The following is a 21,848-nucleotide window of genomic DNA, read 5'->3' on the forward strand; positions in this document are numbered from 1 at the left end:
GACCCAGGAGTGCAGGAGCATCCCTCCCGCCTCACGGAACCGGTGAGAACATCACCCCACACAGGACCACGGCAATCCCCAGCACCGCTGCCTCCTCCGTCCACGGGCACCCCCACGTCCCCCAGTGCAAGGAGGGGTGGGGAAGGCGGGGGGACCTGCACACCCCTGGTCCGGGCTTCGCCTCGCCACGGCAGACACAGCAGCCTTTCTTCTCCCCCCCACCGGTGTTTGCATTCCTGCCGCCCGGCCCCCGCCGCCGCGACCCCGCCACCCAGCAGCCCTGCCCAGGAATGCGAGGAACGAGGCGCAGCAGGGCTGCCGCCCACCCCACCAGCCCCCCACAGCCCCCCACCCGCCCACCCGGCCCCCCAGGTCGCAGCCCCATCCCTCCCAGCAGCCCCATCCCACGAGCCGCTGCCTTGAGACCCAGGATTTCCCAAGCAGCAAAATCAGTTTCCCAGCAAACAAGGCCCCGTGGCCATGAGTGGTGGAGACTCTCTGATGCCTGGTAAAGGGTTGGGCACACCCTGCAGCCTTCCCCTGGAGGGCAGTGATGGGCTCGCTCGCTCGCTCACAGCCAGCTGTCACCATACTTAGAGAACTCAATACCCTTGAGATGTCCAAGCCCAGAAGTAAACACCTGGACAGCAAACTCCTGGCAGCCCCTGGCCACACCGCCCCAGGTCAGAGCACCCCGTGGGAGCCCTCCTCCACCAAATCCCACCAGCTGCAGCTCAGGGACCGGCCTCTGCACCCCAAATTCCCACCGGGATTTCAGCCCCGGTTCACAAGCACTGAGCGAGTCTGGAGGGATGAGGACATCCACCACGTACCCAGTGATGACACACCCCGGAGCCTTCTCCATGCTGCAACGACTCCTCACATCTCTCTCCCAAATCCTTCATTTCCCTCCTCCTCCTCCCTCAGCAACACAATCCCTGCAGCCACGGAGGTGCCCAGCGGCATCGCCAGGTCCCGCTCCAGCTGCAGCATCCCCAGGGGTTGTAGCCCCAGCCTGCGGGATGCCAGTGGGGCCCGGGGGGAGACAAACCTCCACAGAGGGACCCCGCAATTTGGGAGCAGGCTGGATCAGTGCAGCACCAGACACGGGGCGGGCTGGGGGAGCACAGGGGTCCCACCCAGCAGGGCTGCTGAAGCCAGGCAAGCACTGGCCCGCAGCCCACAGCACGGCCCGCCCGGCTGCCGGTGGGCAATGCAGGCCCATCTCTGACGCATATCCCTTCCTTTGGGTGGTGGTTTTTGTTTTTCCCTTCCCCAGGAGCTCCGATAAACATTCCCGAGCCGGCCGATATCCGGGCCAGTGCTGACCCTTGCGATGCCGGCAGCAGCCACCCCAGCCCTCGCACAGAGCCCGGCACGCCGGAGCCACTTCCCACAGCCAGGCACCGAGGTGCCGGCGAGCCAGCCCGGCTGGTGCGGTCAGAGCCACAGATGTGCTGTCAAAAGGGACCCGCCTGGCATCCTGGACACCCCCACACAGCAAGCCAACATCAGGCAGGCACAGCCCTCCGGGCCCCCCTACCCAGAAGGGATGTGGAGGGGAGCGAGGCACCCTACTCCCTCCAGCTCCCAGGAAGGGGGTCCCCTGCCCAAACCACCTTGTGGGCTGGAAACGCGGTTGCCAAAGAGGATGGTGAGTCAGTGACCAGACTGGCATCCCATGGGACAATGCTGGGGTGGCACCGACGCCAGCTCAGCCCACGTCACCCCACAGGGAACCTCATGGGGTCCCATGTCACCCCACAGGGGACATCTTCCTTCCTCGTGAAGTCACCTAAGCTTTGTGCCACCCACAGCCCAGATGGGCTATGCAGCAGCTCCCCACGCACCCCACGGTTCTCTGCTTACCCTAAGATCCTGCCCCAGGCAAGGGGGGGTCCCAGGGACAGCCACAGGCCATGCCAACCCCCCAGCTGGCCCCAGAGCCCTTCCCCTGCATGCCAGCCCCTCCAGAGCTGCCACAGCCACCAAGCCCTGATGAACCTGCTCTTAGCTGAAGTGTGGGGCAGAGTGGGAGCCCTGCTCTGGCACCCCACAGCAAAAAAGGCATTTTAAGGGGACAAGCTGGGGCCACCAAGTTGGGGACGTTGGTAGTCCCCTCTCCAGCACCCTTGTTCCCCTCTTCCTGGCGGGACCAGCCTCACCATCCTTTCCCCCTGCCAACCATAAGGGACTACAGGCTCTGGACTCAGAGGGTTTCCTTCCAGCCACCCCCCCTGCCCTGCACAAGGGTCAGCTCCCCCCTGCCCGCACCACGTGCTGCCTGCTCCTGCCCTCACATTTCTTGCAGCTCTGGCAAATCTCCTGTTTATGCAACAAGTCCCCGGCAGGAGGACAGCATGTTTCCATCCGCACCCGCTCCCCCCTCACCCCAGCTCCACCCTGCCCAGCACAGCCCTGGTGTGCGAGGCAGAGGGCAGCCATGTGGAGCCCCGGCCCCCCAGCATGGGGGTCCCAGCAGCACCACGCAGCCCCTTTCTCCACCCACCAGCACTCAGGGGCTCTGCTGGTTTTGGGGGTTCTCCCCTCGGGTGGGATAACCAGCGGCTGTGCCAAAGGGCCGAGGAGCAGCTTGGCCAGCGGCTGAGGGTGAGTCAGGCTGTGCTGACGCCGGGGCACGGAGGTCTCGCCGCTCCCAGGCTTTCCTCCAAGCATCTCTGGCCCACCCCACAGCTGGGTCAGGGACTGTCACCGTGCCATCCCCCTCTGTGCTGGGATGCCTGGCAGCACCCATGCCAGGTCAGAAGCTACCAGGCTGCCCTGCCCCTGCACTGCCCAAGAGATGCTGTTGGTACGCGGGGAGGGTACTGCACAGCAAAGAGCTGCCACCATGCCCCGGGGGTGTTCCCCACGCTGGGATGGACCCCATCCCCTCTCTCTCCACTCCCCCCCCCCGGGTATGTTCCCAGGGAGCCGCCCCGCAGCTCATCCCCGCCAGGAAGGCGGTGACAGAGCCAGGACAGAGGTCACCCAGTGCGCTCAGCCCTGTAGATCAGGGCTGAGATACCACGGGGGACACCAGCCACTCCACCCTGCAGTAGCCACGGGGGTGCTACCACTGGCACCCCGACACACCCCGGGACCCACAGCATGGCCAGGAGGGTGACGGCCCCCAGCAGCCCACGGTTGGCCAGGCCAGCAGCCCCAACATGGGGAGATGGAACGGGACAGGGAAGGAAACGCACAGGGAAGCTCTGAGGGGTTGTGATGGAGGCAGCAGCACCAAAATAGCCCTGATTTCAACCCAAATAAGGGCAGGTCCCAGCTCCGGGGCGGTTTGAGCAATCAGCCCCAGGATTGCCAAGTGCTGACTAGGGGAAGCGGGAAAAGGTTGCGTCCCTGGGCATGTTTGGGGGAAAAAGGGTATTTTTGGGGTGTCAGGAGGGGAAAAGAGGTGCCTCCGCATGCCCAGGCCAGGGGCTGGCCCCACTCTGCCAGTGGGCACTGGCTGGGCACGGGGCTGGCCACAAGCAGGGATGGGCTGTGTCCCAGTGCCTAAAAAGGCAACATCTGCAGGCAGCAAGTCTGGATGCGGCCCCACGGACCAGCACCTGCCTGGCACTAGCCCCACGGCCCCAGCCATGCCCTGCTGTAGCACCCACCCATGGGTGCTGCCACCCCCCCTGCAGGGACACCCCTACAGCCCAGTCCCATGGGGGCCCCATAACCAGCCTGCCCCAAGGGAGAGCATGGAGGCACTGCCCCTCTGCACCCCACCTGCCCCAACAAAGGATATGGGGATCCCCCAGCCCCTCATCAACCCCCCTGGCCCCAAATCGGCCACCAGGATTGGCCAGGGAGCAGCTCCCGCACCAGGGATTGGCTGGGACACAACTACAGGGGCTTCACCAGGATTGGTCCATGCAGAGATTCTTACACCGGATTGGTCGGTGCGTGGATTCTTATGTGGGATTGGGCAGTGACTGGATTCTCACCTGGGATTGGCCAGCGACTGGATTCTCGCACAGGATCGACCAGCGACTGGATTCTCAGACGGGATTAGTCAGGGCATAGATTCTCACACGGGATTGGTCGATACATGGATTCTGACATGGGATTGGTCAGAGCACTGATTCGCACACAGGATTGGTCAGAGCAGTGATTCCAGCACGGGATTGGCCCGCGTATGGATCCTCACACGATCAACAAATGGATTCTGAGCAGGGGTACTCCCACGGGATTGGCCAGCACACGGGCCCCTAGGGAGGCTGGCTGTGCCCCCCAGTGGGACCCTGCCCCACAGATCCCCTCTGCTGTGCTTGTGGGGCACCAGGAGAGCCCCATCCCTAGACCCCCCCTGCAGGCTTTGGGCCACCCCATGGCATTAGGGCCGCCTGCCTGTGCCCATGGGGCTGGGACCCACCTTGAAGGGTGGTCAGGGTGCCAAAATAAGCCCTGGCTGCCGCAGGGGGTCTACAACCCCCAACGCCAAGGCCTGGGGTTCCCCTCATGGGGAAAAGCCCCGGGCAGATGGAGGTTGGGATCAGGGCCGTGTTCCTACCCCACAGGACAGAGCTGAATATGCTGCGCTGAAACTGAACCACTGAGCAGCACCCCCAAAACTGGTGTTCCCCCATCTATCGTGTCAGGGGGAGTGTGGGAACAGGAGAGGGAAGCAGAGACCGAGCCGCTCCCCATCCCCCAGCCCAGGGGCTGTGCCCCAACACCGAGCGGGGCAGCTCCAGTGCAGACTGGGGGCTGCCGGCACGGTGACGGGATGCCCTGGGGATGGGCTGCAGGAAGCCAGGCATGGGACCATGGCAAAGCAAGGACGAGGTGGCCCAGGGCTTTGCTCTGGCAGCCCGCTCCAAGTAAGTCAGGGTGCAAATGGACCTCTTAGCTCGGGATCTCAAAAAAGGGGGGCACAGAAAGGCACAGCCCCAAGGCACAGTGCCCTGCCAGGGCCCAGCGGGGTCACTAACAGAGAGGCTTCGTCGGGGAGGGCGCAGGCTGGGGGCTCGTTTTCTCCCAACCGACTACCCCCCAAGGGTGTCAGCCCCAGGGATTGCTTCAGACTCCAGGCAGGACACATGGAGCCCTCCCAGTGCCACCACCCTGTAGGGACACGGCGTGTCACCTTGGGTGCCCTCCGGCACCCCCCAAATTCATCACGCAGCAGACGCCACCCCAGCACCCTCCATGAGAACCCGGGGGGGGGGGGGGGGGGGCGCAGTCACTGTCACCCCCCTGTCCCTGATAGCTGCCCCCCAGCACCCACACCGGGGTCCCCGCTCCCGCACCAGGGGCTGGCCCCGACGCCGAGCAGGATCAGGCACCCCGGGAACGGTTCAGTTCTTTTTTTTTTTTTTTTTTTTTTTTTTCTTGTTTTCCCCTTAAAACCAAGAGAGCTGATGCCTCGCTCGGCCGTTTCCTCTCCCAGGAGCACAGCCCAAAAACATCTGCGCCGGGAGCTGCCCTGCCCTGCCGGATTTAACCCTCTGCGGGCCCGGCGGCGCCGAGGGGCTGGGGGTCCCTGTTCGGGACGGGGGGGGCGTGGGGGGGGGGGGGGCTGGCACCCACCGGGGCTGCCGAGCTCCTCGCCACTCATTAACCCGGGGCTTAACCATTGACGGTCCCGCTGCGGGACCGGGGAGGGGGGGTTAACCCGTGGGCTGCCAGGGTGTCCCGGTTCAGGGGCTGCCCCTCCCGTGTCTCCCACTCCGGGGTGACAGGCAGCCGCCCGGCATCGCCCTCCTCGCCCCCCCCCCCCCCCCCCCCCCCCCCCAGGCCGCGGGGTGGGAGCGGGGTGCCGGGGGTGGACCCCGCTTTCCCGCGCAGCCCTCGCTCCCTAGGGACAGGTCTCTACGCACTTCGGAGGGGACGAAGACCCCAGCGCCTGTGTGCCCCCCCTCCGGGGCACCCTGCGGGTCACTGCCCTAGCGAGGTAGGGAGAGGGGCACGGCCCCCCCGAGACGCTCACAACTCCCAGCCGGCAGCAAACCGACCCTCACCCCCTCCCCAAATCCTCCTCCTTGCGAGCACTGCATTGCCCGCCTCCAAGCCCACCCCGCACCCCACCCCCCCCCCCCCCGGGGACCGACAGCTGGGGACCCCCCAAGACGGGGGGGGGGGGCAGCAACCCCCAACCACCCACCACCCCATCTCAGTTCGGATGTCACGCGTGGCCCCCGCCCCCTGAAGAGGTGCCACCCCCTGCAGCACACACAACCCCCCCTCCGGGGGGGTGGGGGGTTGGGGACCCCCGTGCCTTCGCCGCTCGCCCGTACCTGGTTCATGACGCTCCCGAAATCCATCCGGGGTCTCGCCTCCCTACATCCAAAAGGGACGGCAGCGCAGCCTCACCTGGCCCGGGGGGCGCGGGGGGCGGCCGGGGGGCGGCCGGGGGGGCAGGCGGGAGCCCGGCGTCGCCCGGGCGGGCAGGCGTGAAGGCAGACTGCAGGCAGAGCCCCCCTCCCTCCCCGGGCCAAGCCTGGAGAAGGAAGGAAGGAAGGAGGGAGGGAGGAGGGGAGGGGAGGGAAGGAGGGGGAGAGACCGAAGGGTTTCGCTCCCCGCAAGCGGGACCCCGGAGATGGAGGGGCGCAGGGGGGTCCCGCCGGCCCCCTGCTCCCCTCCGCACCCCCAGGACGGCCAGGGGCTGGGGAGCCTGGGGGCGCCGGCCCCAGCCCTTGGGAGGAAGGGGGTCCCGGGCGGCTTTTTCCACCGCTCCCCTCCCTCCTCTCGCTCCTTCTCCGTCTTTCTTCTCCTCTTCCCTCTCTCCCCAGCTGCACGGCGCGCTCCAAGTCCAGCCCCGCTCCGCTCCCCTCGCCTCCCCCAAAAACGCCCTTAAAGGCAACCGGGAGCCCAGCTCAGGCAGCTGGCCCTGGGCGAGGGGTGCCGGCAAGAGGGCAGACACCCCCCCTTCCCCCCCCCAAAAAAATATAACCCCCCACACCTCCACTGCCTCCCCTTGCAAAGCACCTCGCACCCTGTGCCAAGGGGCCCCGGCGGGTGGTGGGGCACAGGGGGGTCGGGGCCTTATCGCCCCGCGTGACGCCACTGGTGTCCCCATGCCCTTGGCGGGGGGGGGGGGGGGCTGGCAGGGACAGGGGTGTGGGGCCCTTCTTGGGGCCTTTATCTGCCTGGCACCCCCTGGCACAACTTGGTCCCCCCATGCCACACACAGGACAAGGTGCCCGATTAATGGTCCTTGGGTGTCCTGCACCCCCGGTGTTGGGGGGATGTGAAGATTTACCAGCCCACCCCCCAATTAAAAAGCCAAAATTCTTGAAAAGCCCCAGCTGTCCCTTGGCACGTGTAGCCACAGCAGTCACCGCTCGCCTACCCCAAACCCAGGGTGCGCCCAGCATCCCCCCTCGCCTTCTTCCCATCTCCCCACCTCCTCCTCCTCAGGGGCTCTGTGTGGTGATGGATGGAGCCCGGCTCTCCCCAGCCACTCCTGGAGCAGCCCAGCCCCAGCCCTGCTGCACAAGCAAGTGCTCAGTGCCAGGAGACCTGGGAGCAAAGGGGGGAAGCCCCCAGCAGTGCCAGGCAGCGGGGAGCCCGCCCAGTGGTGGCCCGCAGAGTGGCAAGCTGGCCAGGGAGCTGGCGAGCCAGGCACGCGGCCCAGAGCTGTTGACATTTTCTCACCCAACGCCTCCCCGTTCCTGTTTGCGTTTCCGTCCTTGCGCCATGGGCTCAGCCAAAAGGCTGGAGCTGGCTCTGCTGGCGCAGGGCAGGACCCTGGGGACACCTCCTGCCTCACCATCCCCCCAAAAGTCACCAGGGACGGGTTGGTGGTGAGGGGGCTCTCCCTCTGCTCTCCTCTAAGACTCCCATAAGATGCATCATCCCTGTGAGTGCAATCCCACTCCAGCAGATTCTGCCCAGCCCCTCTTGTGCCTCAGTTTCCCCATCAGCCAGAAGGTGCCATGGGATGGGAGCACTAAGAGGCACCTGTGGACCCTTCCCACTGCCAAGGACAAAGAGCCAGAGCCCAAACATCCCCGGGGGGCACCTCCTCACCCCCCTCCAGAGCAAGCACCAGCCCTGCTGCCCTCCTGCTGCACAGGGCTGGACTCCAACAGCCATCACTCTGGGCACAACCCTCCCCCCCACACACACCAGGATCCATTGGCAGCCCTAAACAAGCCCCCCCCAGCACCACAGCCCCCAAAAAACAGGCATCCCAAAAAGAGAGGAGTGCTGCAACTGGGATGGAGGGGCGATTAACATCCTGCACCAGGGGATCCAGGCACGGACCCCAGTTGGGCTCCAGCACAGACCCCTGCACGGACTCCTCCAGCCCCAGCTCCTCGGGAGGTGGCCGCAGGATGACTCCTGGACCCTGGGAAACACCATCAGCAGAAGATCCGGGGCCAGATGGGAAAATATCAGCAGCTGAGCGGGGTGGAAATGAGTGGGTGAGTAAAGGGCACTGACAGCCCATCCCCATCCCCAGGGAGGTGAAGGGAGCTGTCCCCTGGGGACATGACGTGTCCCCTTCACAGGACACAGCCAGAAAAGTCCTGACAACATTCCTGAACTCCAGTAACCAAAGTACCTCCCAGAGCCATCAGGTCAATGTGCTGGCGGGAGTGGGTCCTGTGGTCAGCCAAGTGGCTCCAGCAGCCTCTGCGCCCCATGGGGTACCCACAGCAACCCTGGAGAAACTACCCCCCACCTGAATCAGCTGCTCCATGGCCCAAAACAAGCACCCTTAACCATCACAACCCCAGATGTCAGTGGAAGAAGGAGGGCCTGGGGATGACCCAAACAGGGGGTCATCTCTGGAGATGAAAGCACACGGGAGGAGAAGCCCCAATGCAGGGTCTACAGAGCCCCTCTTGAGCCAGACTTTTTTGCTGATTTGAGGCCGGTGCCACTCCTTGGAGGGTGCTGGGGGTCCCTAAGGACCCAGCACCCTTCTCGGGGAAGATCTCAGGAGAGGTGACCATGGAGAATTCAAAGTGGTCCGGGAAGGGAGAAAATGGGTTGGAAACAAGGCAGAGACCCTCTGCAGGAGCCTCCACCCAGCCCAGATCCTGCTTTCCACCACCACTCGGCCCCGGGGGGCTGGATCCAGCCCTAGGAGCCCCCAAGGAGGGAGGCTGGTGGTCCCCACTGCCTCAGCTGACACCTCCCAGGCCAGCCCTGGGCCAGCGCTCACCAGTGCAGCGAGCGTGGTCAGTCTCAGCATCGCCGCTCCCTTGCCCCCCCTCCCTGAACGCAGCAGCACCCGGAGGGTGCAGAGAAGGGCCCCAGCTCCTCCAAGCAGCCGAGCCGACCCCCCCCTGGAGCTGAGAGAGGCTGAATATTTGGGCAGTGACGTAAAGAAGGGGAAAAAGGAAAGAGGGAGGAAAAAAAAAAAAAAAAAAAAAAAAAAAAAACAGAACCCCCTCCAGGACCCGCTGCACAAACACGTCCTGGCACAGCACTGGGGCAGGGCTGACCCCCGGCAGACCCCCATCCTGCCACCCCGGCTGGGCCCATGCCAGGGCCAAGGACACATTCCTGCGGCATTCCTCCCCCCTGCCACCCGCTCTGTTGTGGAGACCAGGGGTGTTGCTAATTAGCTGTCCCGAAGCACTGGAGGGGGTGGCTTTTAACGGGGCATCGAGGACAGGGACGGGAAAGGCAGCTCCCCGCGTGACTGGCACGTCATCCCCTCCGCTGCCCGGGGAGGAGGCCGCGGGGCAGAGTGGCCCAGGGAGTGAGGACAGAACAGCCACATGTCCCCTACCACGAACCTACAGCAGCTGGGACACGGCTGTCCCCTGCCTGCAGCCTCCGTTCCTGGCACAGCCACGGGGAACCCGCGATGCACCACCTGGCCGTGCCCCCCCCAACACTGCCCGGGCCCCCCAACCACGGAGTGCAGGGTGCCCATCACCGTGAGTCAACCCTGCGCAGAAGCGTCCAACCACTCCCTGCCTCAGTTTCCCCTCCCGGCTCTGACATGCTTTACAAGTAGGGGGGTTCCCCGGGAACAGCTGAGGGCAGGAGACACACATCCCCTTCGCCACCACAGCACAGGTCCCACTGCATCCCCACCACCACCAAGGACCCCGTTGGCACCGCAGGCACTGGGAACGACTGCTCCGGCCAGGACGCGCCTCACTGCCTGGCCCTGGCCCCGCTCCAGCTCCCGGTTTAATAATGGACAAACATACCCCCCCCCCCACCCCCCCCCCCAGAGTCCCATCGCAGGGGAGCACTCGAAAAACAAGCCAGGCCTGGCGCGAGGCCAGCGGGGATGGATGGCACTGAGCTGGGAGCACACGCGTGTGACCACCCGCCGTGTGCGGGCACGTCTGTGCACACGGAGGGATGTTCTTGCACCACGTGCATTCCCTTGCAGGCTCGCACGCACGTGCAGGCATCTGCGAGCCTACCTGATCATGCACACACGTGCACACGCATGATCGTGCAAACACACTTGTGTTCAGGCACCTATATGCACACACACGTGCGTACACACACAGGCAAACACATACTCGCACACATGGCCCAGCAGCCCGGCACGGCTCCAGTGCCCACTGGCAGCTCCCTGAGGGGGGGACACTAGGGGACAAGGCAGCCCCTCCCAGATGCCTCGGCCCCACGCTATGTGTCGTGCCTCAGTTTCCCCTCTTGGCACAGCCTGGTACCCCCCACTCCTCCAGGACCCGTGGGCCCCGGTGTGTCACGGGGCGAGTGGGGCAGGCTGGAGCCCCGCCAGGCCCCGGGGCTGGCACAGACGCCACTTCCCAGAACCACCCGGCAGCGATCGCCAGCCGATTCGGCAGCCAAACACCGCAGCTCTCCCCGTCCCACAGCCAAACCAGCCATCACCGGGCTGGCTCCCACCATGGGAAGAAGCATTGTCTCGATCTTTTCTCAGCCTCTCCAAGCAGCATCATGGCAAAATCCAGACCCAGTCAGAGCAAGCACATCCCAGGGGATGGGGACACCCGCAGCAGCTCCCTTGCTCCATGATTTGAGACATTCCTGCACAGCCCCATTACCCAGAGCAACCTTGGGCTCATCCCTCCATCCCGGACAGGAGGGCAGTGTCACCACCAGATCCTGGCTGTGCCACAGCTGGCATATGCCAACACATGGGCTCACCTGTGCCTGATCACTGCCACGGAAAGCACTGTACTCCATGTCGTGTCCCCCACCTCCGGCTGCCCCCGGGGAAGGACTCTGTGACTCAGTTTCCCCACTTTTCAAAGGAAGCTACACCCCTCCTGCTTTGGACAGACAGTTTCAGTGCAGGGAGAGAGGGAGGGAAGCAAGCTGGGGGGTCAGATACACACCAGTGTCCATCTGTCTGTCCGTCCCCCTTGGAGGGAGGGAGGTTTACTAAGCGAGGAAAAATCCCTGAGCAGAGGCGCCGGGCGAGAGAAGGGCCTTACATGGGCATGGGAACGGCGTTGTGCTTCCCAGCTGATGTGTGTGCGGCTGCCCCGGCCCCCCCAGAGCCGCCCACGGGCACCAGGCACCCTGCCAGCATCGCTGCCACCACAGGGCACAGGTCCCACCCCTGTCCACCCCACTGCCCCTCAGGCAGGGGGGGTGTTGAGGGGTGCAGGTCACTGCTGGGGTGCAGGTCCTGCCTGCCCTGGCACAACTCTGCCCACTCACTGCCTCCTTGGGGATGTGGCACTCACCAGCACCCCAAAACCTCCCTGGTGTCCCCACATACACCCCTGTGTCTCCCCCCTTATCCTCATCACGCCCATGATACCCCCTGACACCCCACACCCGTCACCCCCAGTACAACCCTTCACACCCCACCAGCCTCCCTACTCACACCCCTGTCTCTCCCCTCCCACCACATCCAGTCCATTTGGGGGCTGTAACTGGGGTCTTCCCCCCAGCTGGGCAGGAGGCATATAGCCAGGAGGCAGCCAGGGGGTCAGAACAAGGGGTCAGGGCAGGTCCCAAGCGGGTAAATGTGGGGACCAAGGGGAAGATGCTGCCAACAGCATGGTGGGACAGGCTACAGGGCCAGGAGCCACCAGAGAGGGGGGACACCAGGACCTCAGCAGCATGTACTGGGCAGGAGGGCGAACTGTTGGGGGGTGCAGCTGCCAACATTTTGGGGGTGAGCCCATCTTCCCGCTCCAAAGCATCCTGGGGGTGCAGGGGTTAAACGTGAGGGGCTTCAGGTAGGCAAGAGGCCGGTTTTGCTCTCTGCCAAGCCCCCTCCCCACACGCGCCCTCCCTGGAGACCCTACAATAACAAGTCGGCGTGTGAGTCAGCTGGCTGCTTGCCCGGCCGGAGGAGCCCCTCCCTGGGCGCTGGCCCAGAGGAGCTCTGGAGAAGGCCCCTGGCCCTGGCCCCATGCACGCACCCCCCCCAGCAGCACACCCCTCGGCTAGCCGGCCCCACCGAGGGGGCTCCAGCTTCCAGCGAGCGTGGGAAGGGTGACAGAGGCTAATGAAACACAGCCGGCCGCGGGAACGACTCACGGGCTGCCCCCGTGTTCAGGCTACTCAGATGCTGGGACCCTGGTGTGACCCCCCTCTTGGTGCACAACCCTGTAACAGACATCAGAGAATCCCCACCGGGCGCACATCCAGATGCACACGCTTCCCGACACTCCCTCCTGCCTGGAAACCACTGGCAGATGCTCTCTGCCACCGCCTGCCGTACTGCAGGCATCCCCTCACCCCGTGCCCCCCCCCCTCGCCTCTCCCCACAGCACCCCAGCATCCAGGCAAAGCCACCTCCCCTGGCCGCGGCCCCCGCGTGTTTTTGGCACAGGGTCTCAAGACTGGCACGGGGTCCCTGGAGTGGCACAGGGTCCCGACATTGGCACAGGACCCTGGAATTGCAGAGAGTCCCCAGGATGGCATAGGGTTCCCCAAGATGACACAGGGTCCCCAGGGTGGCACAGTCCTGCCAAGCCTCCCGTCCACCTCTGCCCTGCCCACTCAGGACCCAGGGTGCCAGGAATGTGCCCAGGGTGCCCCACAGCCCCCCAACTCCCCCGACACCCCAGCCAGGGCTCAGTGCCAGAGCTGCTCCCAGCGCCTGCCCCGTGCCACCACCCGTGCCGCCAGCACCCTGCGAAGCCTGACGCGTGCCTGGCCCCCGGCACAGGCCCCCTCCCACCCCCCCCCCCTCGGGCCTTTCTTCTCCCTCCCTGCCCAGCCGGGCACAGGCATGGGCACAGGCATGGGCACGTCCCAGCCTACGCTGCCTGCCCAGGGCACGCCAGCCTCTTCCCGCCCGAGATGCCAGCCCCGGAGCCGGCTGGCACACGTGCCTCCCTGGGGATTCAGGAACGCACCGCCCCCCCTTGCCCCGGCAGCACGGTGGCAGGCACCGTGCCCACCTCCCCGGGGAACCTGGGTTGCCATAGAGTCCCCCCCCCCTCCGCCGGTGCAGATACCAGACAGACGGACATCACCACCGGGCATCCTCGGCTCCGCTCCCTCCCGCCAGCGAGATCCACCCCCGGCAGCGCTGGGTATCGGGAGGGGTGCTCAGCCTGCGTGTGTGCCGCCAGCAGCGCCCGGCCGCGGCGCGTGGCACCCATGTGCAGCAGCACCCACCCTGGCAAAGGGCACCCGTCTCCAGGCGCTGGGGCACAAATCCCTGCTGGCCCCCCTCTGAGCAGGGCTGCACCCCAAAACCCATCCCCGTACCCGGACAGGCAGCAGCCTCACCCACCAGCGACATCAGTGCCACCACGACCAGTCCACAGCCACCAGCCCATCTCGGTGCCCGGGGGGTCAGCCAGAATGGTCTGTGGCATCACCCCTCCCAGTCCCCAGTGCCCCCCGGGCAGGGACAGGCACGCCTCGGGGCGCCGGCCTTACCTTGGCTTGGCACTTGGTGTGGCAGGAGAGCTTGCAGCCTGCGGGACAGAGGGGAGAGAGGGTTAGTGGGGGCAGGAGACGGGGCATCGCCAGGGGACAGCCCAGGGGCACCCCACGGGCAGGGCAGGATGGGGGGTGGCACCCCACGCTGTGGAGCGCCTTGGCACTGGGCACAGGCTGCTGGGACACGGACACGTGCACACGGATGCCCACGCCTTGCACACGCGCAGGCACGCTCTGGGTGACACAGCACCACGGTGCACACGCACGTGGGGCACTCGGGCACACATCCATGAGCCGGAGCCCAGCGTGTATGTGTGTGTGTGTGTCCCTCCCCAGTGCCAGTGTGCCAGGGAGTGTGCACGCGTGCAAGCCCCAGCGCCCAGCGGTTACCGGCGTGAAGGGAGGCCGTTCACGGGCATGTCTCACGAGGCCTCACACGTGCGCCGGCACGCACGGGAGCACCACAGGGGTGCTGCCAGTGCCCGTGCCCCCGCCTGCCTGCACGCTGCTGTTGCACGCTCACGCCCGTGCCCCTGCAGAGCACAAACATGTGTGCACAGCCGGCGCAGGCATGTGTTTGCCGCTGCCAGGGACGTGCCACGCCACCCGGGCAGCCCCGCAAAGCCACATACCCCACTCCCAGGGGACACGAGGGTCCCTGCGCAGCCCCGCAAAGACACATACCCATTCCCAGGGGACACGAGGGTCCCCGCACAGCGTGGCCCAGGCCACGGCCGCCCCCCCAGGCCCTATCCCCCCCCCCCTTGGGGCTGTTTTCCTGCGACGCAGGAAGCCGCATTGTTCCCGCAGCCAGCAGCGTTTCCGCCCGCCGCCCCTCGCACGGGGCTCAGCGGCACCGCACACGTGCGAGGGGCCACGGCGCTGCCCATGCCCCACCGGGCACCACGGGCGGCAGGCACGGGGGAAGGCGTAAGCACCCACGTGCACACTCGTGCGGCACCAGTTGCACACTCACTGCGTGCACAGACGGCTGCCGCACGGTCACGGGCACACCTGCAAGTGCCCCCATGGGCCACCCTCGCCTCCCAGCCACCTTCCCACCCACGGAGGCACCACACCCACTCTTGCACACCCACAGGCACCCCCTCTACCACACGCGCACGTGCGTGTGTGTGCACGGGTTGGCGCGGGCATGCGTTCCCACCTCCCCACCCTCATGCCCGCAGCCGTACATGCAGGCACACACACGCATCCCCTGATGTCCTGACCCCCCCCCCCCCCCCCCGGCTCCCAGGACACCCCCCCTTTCACACGCGTGTGCCCGCGCCCCCGGCTCACCTCGGCAGGTGCTGCCCTGGCGCGTGATGGCCTGACGGCAGATCCCGCACGCCTTCACCTTCTTGAAGCTTGTCATCTTGAAGGTGTGGGATGGGGGGGCCTCCAGGTCCTGGGGCTGGGGGGGGGGGGGGGGGGGGGGGGCGGAAAAAACACGGGGTTTTGTCAGCAGGAACGAGGTAGCACAGACACCTGGGCGCTCAGCCCTGCGCTGCCTCAGTTTCCCTCAGGGCAGGGAGTCATCTTCCACCCCCCTCCCTCATGGGAAGAAATGTGTCCCCCTCTGCACCCCAACACCCGTGGCCGTGGGGAGGTGGGCACGGCGTGAGGGGAGGCATAGCGTCGAGCTTGGGTGGTCAGGGGGCAACGTCCGTCCACCCCCCCCCAACACTGCCGCGGCCCCTTTAAATAGTCTCTACCGCCCCCTGGCGGTGCGCGCCGGAGGGCCGTGCGTGCACACGCGTGTGTGTGCACGCGTGCGTGTGTCTGCACACGCGTGTGCACACTCCGTGCGCGCACACGCGTGTGCGCCCGCGTGTCTCCCCTGCACGGCGGTGCATTCGCAGGCGTGTCCCTGTGCACACCTGCGTGGGCACAAGAGTTTGTGCGAGAGTGTGCGTGCTTGCACACACGTATGTATGAGCAGATTTGCGTGCCTGTGAGCGTATGTGAACGCACATGTATGAACATGTATGTGCACAGACGTGTTCGCGTGTACACTTGCGGCTACACAGACACGTGTGCAAACACGCGGGTACCTGCGGGTGCTGCCAGAGGGGTGCCGGTGCAGGGGTTCTGTCTCAGTGTCACGCTGCGTTTTGGGGTGCACGCCAGGCAGCGCGTGCCGAGGTGTCTCACGGGGGGGGGCAGGGGGTGCGGTGACCCCCGAGCGTGAGCGGCCGTGCCCACCCTGCCTGGCACAGGGAGGCTGGCGCTGCAAGAGTGAGTGCGGGGGGGGGGGGGTGAGCGTGCAAGCGTGTGCGCGTGTGCTCACACACGGGGGCTGGAGCGGGGCGGCGGGGTGTGTGTCCTGGCACAGTTGCAGGCAGACAGCACCCCTCCTGACCCCCCCCCCCCGCGCTGTTTTTGGAGGGGGGGTGGTGGGGGTCACCCCCTGGCAGCATGCCAGACCTGTCCACCCACCCGCAGTCAGATGAAGACGTGAGCCCCTGTAAATCCACCTTTTCATGCCAAAATTAATGAGATTAAGCAGAGGCCTAGTGGCCCCCCCCTCGCCTGGGCACCCCGCTCTCCTCCGGCCTCGGCACTGCACCAGAGCCAGGGGGAACAGTGCCAAAGCATAAGGGTGCCGCGTACCACTCCCCCCCCCCCCCCGCCAAAATCTCCCTGCCTCAGTTTCCCTAGCACACGCATGGATGAGCAGAAGGGCCGCACGTGTGCACCACATGCCTGCACGCCTGCAAGCGCCCCCCGGGGCTGTGAGAGCGCTGCGTGTGCTACACGCGGCGCGTGTGTCAGGGTGCTGCACACGTATCCACGCCTGTGAGCGTGGAAGCACACGTGAGTGTGCACATCCCCACCAGCCCTAGCAGCAGCAGACATGGGGGCAGATTCCTGTGTTCCCACGTGCAGGTCCACGGGCAATCGTGTGCACACTCGCACGGGTTTGTATGCGTGTGTGCAACCCCCTCTTCCCTGGGCACCCACTCCTGCAGGGCCGCTTGCCAGTGCCTCGGCAGCCCCCAGCGCTGGTGCCACCCTACAAGGGATCGGGGTGCACACGGCTGAGTGTGCACAGGCACATGCGTGTGCACAGGCGTGTTGTCACCCACCCGGCAGCCGTGGGAAAAGCTCCCCCAGGCTGGGGACTCCCACGCCACAGTTGCTGGGTGACAGTGAGGCCTAAAGATGCCATGAGCTCGTTTGCATATGCAAATCAGCATCTTTGCTGCAGGGTGCCCCGGGAAGAAGCCTTGCCCCCGGCTCCCAGGGACCCAGCCGGGATGCCCTGGGGATGCCAACACATCTCCCACGCACGTACCCCCCACCCTGCCCTGGCCCCACACGTTAGCATGGGCCTGCTTCATTAACAGCAATTATCCTCTCCAGGGAAAGAGCTGCCGCCCCTGTTCCCACCCCACAGAGCCCCCTCTGCTTGTCCCGTTGCCAACACCATTCCCATGCCTGGGGGCTGCTGAGGCAGCACCAGGCTTTATGCCCCCGCCTCCCTGCTTCCAGGGGGGCACCCTGCCCACCCAGTGCCACCCCACCAGCTGGGGAACCGGCTCATCCCATCAAACAACCCTGTCCCAGCTCCATACTGGCGGGATCCCAGTTAGCCTCCCTGCCCGCAGGGCTGGGAACTGCTGAGAGGATGGGGTGGGGGCTGGGGGGCCTCTTGGGGGTGCCACCTGGGTACCGACCCATGGGTACCCACTTCCAGGGGCCAGCCTCCACGCAGTGAGGGCAGGGGGGGCACCGGCATCCCTGGCCATGGGCCACCCAACACACAGACCCAAGGAGGCTGGAAGGGGACCCAGGTGTTCCGGGCTGGAAGAGGCACCGGGGAGAGATGCCAGATTAATCAGGAGCTGGGAGGCCTGGGTTCACTGCCCAGCACTGCAGAGAGGTGCAGCTGGGGGGGGGGGGGGGGGTTGGAACTGGGACTCCCAATTCCCCTGAGGCTGCAAAGCCGGAGTGGTTGGGCAGCACTGGGACACCTAGGTCCGGTCCTGTGGGCACAGGCCCACCCAGCGCTTTGCACCCCGCTGTGCCCCACGGCCTCCAGATCGCCTCGCTGACTGGGGAGGGGGAGGGAGGGAGGGAGGGAGGGGGAGGCAGAGCCCCAAACCCCCAGCACTAACTGTATCCCCCCCCCCTAGTTTGCCCAGGCTCCCTCCCCCCTGCAGTGGGGTAGCAGAGCCTCAACCCCGGGGAACGGCGGGGGCCCTCGGCCGGTGCTGCAGGCTGGGCGTCGCGGGGGATCAGCCCCCCTCCCTCTTCGTCCCCAGCTCCACACCCCCTCCACAGACACCCCCCCCCCCCCCCCAGGGCAGTGTCCCTGTCCCGCATCCCAGCCCGGTCCCCCCCGCCGCCGCTCTCCCACGCTGGGTCCCGCTCCGCTCCCCCCCGGTCCCCCGGGACTCCTCCCGGCCCCGCTCCCGGTTCGGTGTCCCCCCCCCCCCCCCCAACCCCGTCCCGGTGTCCGGCCGTCCCTGCCAGTCTCCGCTCGGTCCCAGTTCCCCCAGAGACGCTCCCCTCCCCGCTCCCAGTCCCCCCGTCCCGGTGCAAAACCTCCCGTTCCGTCCCGGTCCCCCCCTCCTCAACCAGCCCCGTCCACCGCCCGCTCCCGGGAGCAGCCCCGCTCCGAACCCCGCTGCCGGGCCCCACCGCGCTGCTGTCCGGCTCCCCCCCCCCCCCCGCCCCGGTGCCCCCCCCGGTGCTTCGGGCCGTACCCAGAGCAGGCAGGAGAGGCAGAGCCCGGTCATGCTGCCCGCGGCGGAGCCCCGCGGCCGGCCGAGCCCCCCCACCCCAGCCCCCCCTCGCTCCGCCCGGCCGCCCCGCCCCAGCCCCACGCCGCCCCTCCAGCCGGGGGGGGAGAAAGGGGGCGGAACCCCCCCCCCCCACACACTTCCCCTCGACCCCCGCATTACCCACCGGCACCCCCGCCGAGGTGGCCCCAGGGGCGGCCAGGAACCCCCCCACTGCAGCAGAGGGGCTGCAGGATGGCGGGGGGCGGGGGTGGAGAGGGGCTGTGCCTCGTCCCGTCCCCCCTCTCCCCCCCCCCCCCCCCCCACCACACACACACACATTTGGGATCCATTTCCTCCACGAAGCCGGGGGGCAACCGCCACCCACCTCACCTCCAGCGGGTCCTGCGGCGGGGTGGGTGGGTGGGTGGGTGTGGGGGGGTGTGGGGGGTGGGTGGGGGTGGGGGTGGGTGTGTGTCCCAAACCCAGCCGTGTCCCCTGTATGGTCCCGGGATGGGAGACGGGGAGGGATGGGCGGACATCCATGAGCCCAGCTGGGGGGGCCTCGGCGAGGGGGGACAACCTCCAGGAGGGACCTTGGCAGCCCGCAGCCCTGAAGGGGATGGATTTGGCAGAGGGGGTGCCCCAGCCCCTCCGGGGGGGGCTTGGCTGGGCAGCACACAGTCCCTTCTCCCCACCACCACCATCACCACCGCCAGCGCTGACTCTGTCTCCAGGCTGGAAACTTGTGCTCAGCTGGCCGTGACCATGACGGTGTGAGTCAGGGTGGGGGACGTGCCGGGGGGGGGGGGAAGGACACACCAGCAGGACAAGCCACGTCTGGCATGGGGACATGGGCACGGTGGGGACGTGGGCACTGTAATCCCTCCCCCTCCCCGTGCCTCAGTTTCCCATCTGGCCGCTGCATACAGCTGCCAGCCCAGAGAGGACGGGCAGGGTGGGATGGGGTGGGTGGGCTGCCTTTCCCAGGTGCTGGGGTGGCAGCTGACCCCTTCAAAGTGCAGCACTCCCCCCCCAAAATATCCCCGTCCCACTGCCCTCTGCCCCACCATGCCACTGTGCCCACCCACCCCATGGTGAAGGTACCCCTGCGGGGAGGTGCCAGCTGGGACAGGGGACAGATGGAGACAGCAATCCTGCCCCCCCATGCCAGCTAGGCCCGGGGGTGGAGGGAGGCTGGGGGGCCCAATCCTGCTCACAGCACCAAACAGGCAGGGAGCGCCCGTCCATGCACTCCCCCCATCATTACAGCTCTCATTAATCAGCCTCATTACTGCCCACAAATGAAAGCCCCGGTGCAGAGGGGTGTCTCCACCTCCATAAATCACCCCCTCCCATCCAATGCTGTGACAAGCCTGGACCTCTCGGAAGGGCAGGGACAAGGGTCATGCGACAGGGACAGGGTGAACACAGGGACACTGCCTGTGAGAATTATTTAGGGCTCATTTTCTCAGTGGGGGAGGCGCAGACAGGGGCACTTAGCCCAGGGACAGCCCCCCCCACGGGTACCACAGGTACAGGCATGTGGCCCCAGTGCAGGCAGTCCTCTGTGTCCCCCGTCCTGAGGTCACCGTGTCCCCAAGGCCCCCATACCCATTTCCAGCAGTGCCCTTAGGTGCACAGGACACACACATCTCACACCCACTCCCCTGACATACACACTGGCTCCCCAGAGACCTGATGTGCACCCACCCACAGCCCTGAGCACCCCCCTGTGCCCCCGGTAGCTCGCGGTCCTGTGACCCCAGCACACGCTGGGGTCCCCAGGCAGCCAGGGGCCTCTTCCTCCTCCGGGCTGTGTCCCTGCCCTGGCACATACTGGCCTTTCACCACCCTGCAGTGACACCTCCCCCAGGTGCTGCCAGGTTTTGGCACCCACTTTGCTGGCACGGTGCAGCTGGAGTGGTCCATGCCACCCCGCTGGGCACGGGGCAGCTTTCCAAAGATTAAGGAACCAAATGAGGGTGGCACAGTGAGAGCCCTATGCCCTCCGCCAACTTCTCCCCCTTCCCTGCCTCAGTTTCCCCAGGGCATATGTGGTAGAACAGGATGGGTCCCCATGCCGGGCACTGCCTGGGCACAGGGATCCCCCGTGCAGGGCAGTCCTTTGGCAGAGGGATCCCCCACACACACCAGGTGCTGATGGGCACAGAGATGTCCCACACCGGGTGCTTACAGGTACTGGGGTCCCTCATGATGGGCACTTTTTTGGGCACAGAGTTCCCCCCCACAGGCCGAGCACTTTATGAGCACCGAGCTCCCCAGTGCCAGCTGCTTATGAGCGCAGGGATCCCCCACACTGGGCACTTTATGGGCACAGGGATTCCTCGTGGTGGATGATTTATGGGAACAGGGGTCCCCTCGCTGTGGGTGCTGTAAGGACACAGGGACACCCCCTGCCTCTGTGCTCGTTCTGTAAGGACACAGGGATCCCAGCAGATCCCTTTGCGTGAAACGCTGTATGGCAGGTCCCAGCAGATCCCCTCCAGCCAGGCACTGCAGGGGCCCGCGGGGGCTGGTTGTAGGGTGGAGGGGGTCACAGTGCCACACTGGGAGGGGGGGACACAAAGAGAGACAGAGGACATGCCCGCCAGCCCGGCATGCATACGCGCGGTTTCACCCCCCGCTGCCCTCAGCAGGCAGGGCCAGCGCCAGCCTGTACCCCCATTTCCCTGCACCCCCCCGGCAGCCCGTTCCATCTCCATGCCCCCCCCCCCCCCGCAGACCCTAACCCTAACACCGTGCCCGGCGGTGCCCGCTTACCTCCCGGTGGCGGCAGGCGCGGAGGGGCAAGAGGCAGGACACCAAGGACTTCCCCCAGCGAAACAAGGTGGCAAAGCACCAGCCCAGCCGGGTCATGGTGCCCCTGCCCGGGGGTCACCCGACCGGGGCAGGGGGGGGTGTTGCAGGGGCAGACCCCTGCCCAGGGCACACTCGGGAGGGAAGCCAAATCCAGCCGTGCCCCCCCCCCCCCCACCTCTCCAACAAAGCTGCAACAAGCCCCGGTGCCCGGGCAGTGCCCAGGAGGTGCCCGGCGGTGGGCAGGGGGCTGTGCGGGTGGGGGGCTGCCGTCCCACCGGGCCCTGTCCCCCACGCTGGTCCCCCAGCGTCGCCTGCGCGCTGGCAGCCAAGCAGGGAGCACCGTGCCCGCCCATGTCCTGCAGTGCTTGGGTGGGAGCCAGCTCCGCCACGCTCCCCCCTCCTCCTCCTCCTCCTCCTCCTCCTCCTCCTCCCTCCCTGCTGCACACGGGGCTCGGCACCCCCCCCCCGCCCCCTGGGCTCACCTGCCTGCCTCCAGGCACAGCAACCCCTGAGGTGGATGCT

General features: G+C 66.6%; 1 protein-coding gene across 11 annotated transcripts in view; it reads right to left on the reverse strand.

Moving 5' to 3' along the window:
* Window positions 1–21,582, reverse strand: part of TNS1 (tensin 1) — a 69,982-nt gene extending 48,400 nt beyond the window's left edge. For 3 of the 11 annotated variants that reach the window (XM_042783851.1, XM_042783857.1, XM_042783848.1), the window contains exons 1-3: window positions 21,288–21,581; window positions 15,076–15,190; window positions 13,774–13,811 (exon numbers count right to left, since the gene is read on the reverse strand). In XM_042783851.1, the coding sequence (XP_042639785.1) occupies window positions 13,774–13,811; window positions 15,076–15,190; window positions 21,288–21,383 (249 nt within the window). In that variant the 5' untranslated portion in view covers window positions 21,384–21,581. Of the gene's footprint in view, window positions 1–6,248; window positions 6,714–13,773; window positions 13,812–15,075; window positions 15,191–18,488; window positions 18,554–21,287 lie in introns of those variants that run through there. The other 8 variants (XM_042783854.1, XM_042783852.1, XM_042783850.1 and 5 more) reach the window with 5 other exon arrangements.
* Between the last annotated feature and the right edge of the window lie 266 nt (window positions 21,583–21,848).

The sequence above is a fragment of the Tyto alba genome, unplaced genomic scaffold (assembly GCF_018691265.1).
Source record: "Tyto alba isolate M040663 unplaced genomic scaffold, T.alba_DEE_v4.0 Super-Scaffold_7, whole genome shotgun sequence".
NCBI classification, from domain to species: Eukaryota; Metazoa; Chordata; class Aves; order Strigiformes; family Tytonidae; genus Tyto; species Tyto alba.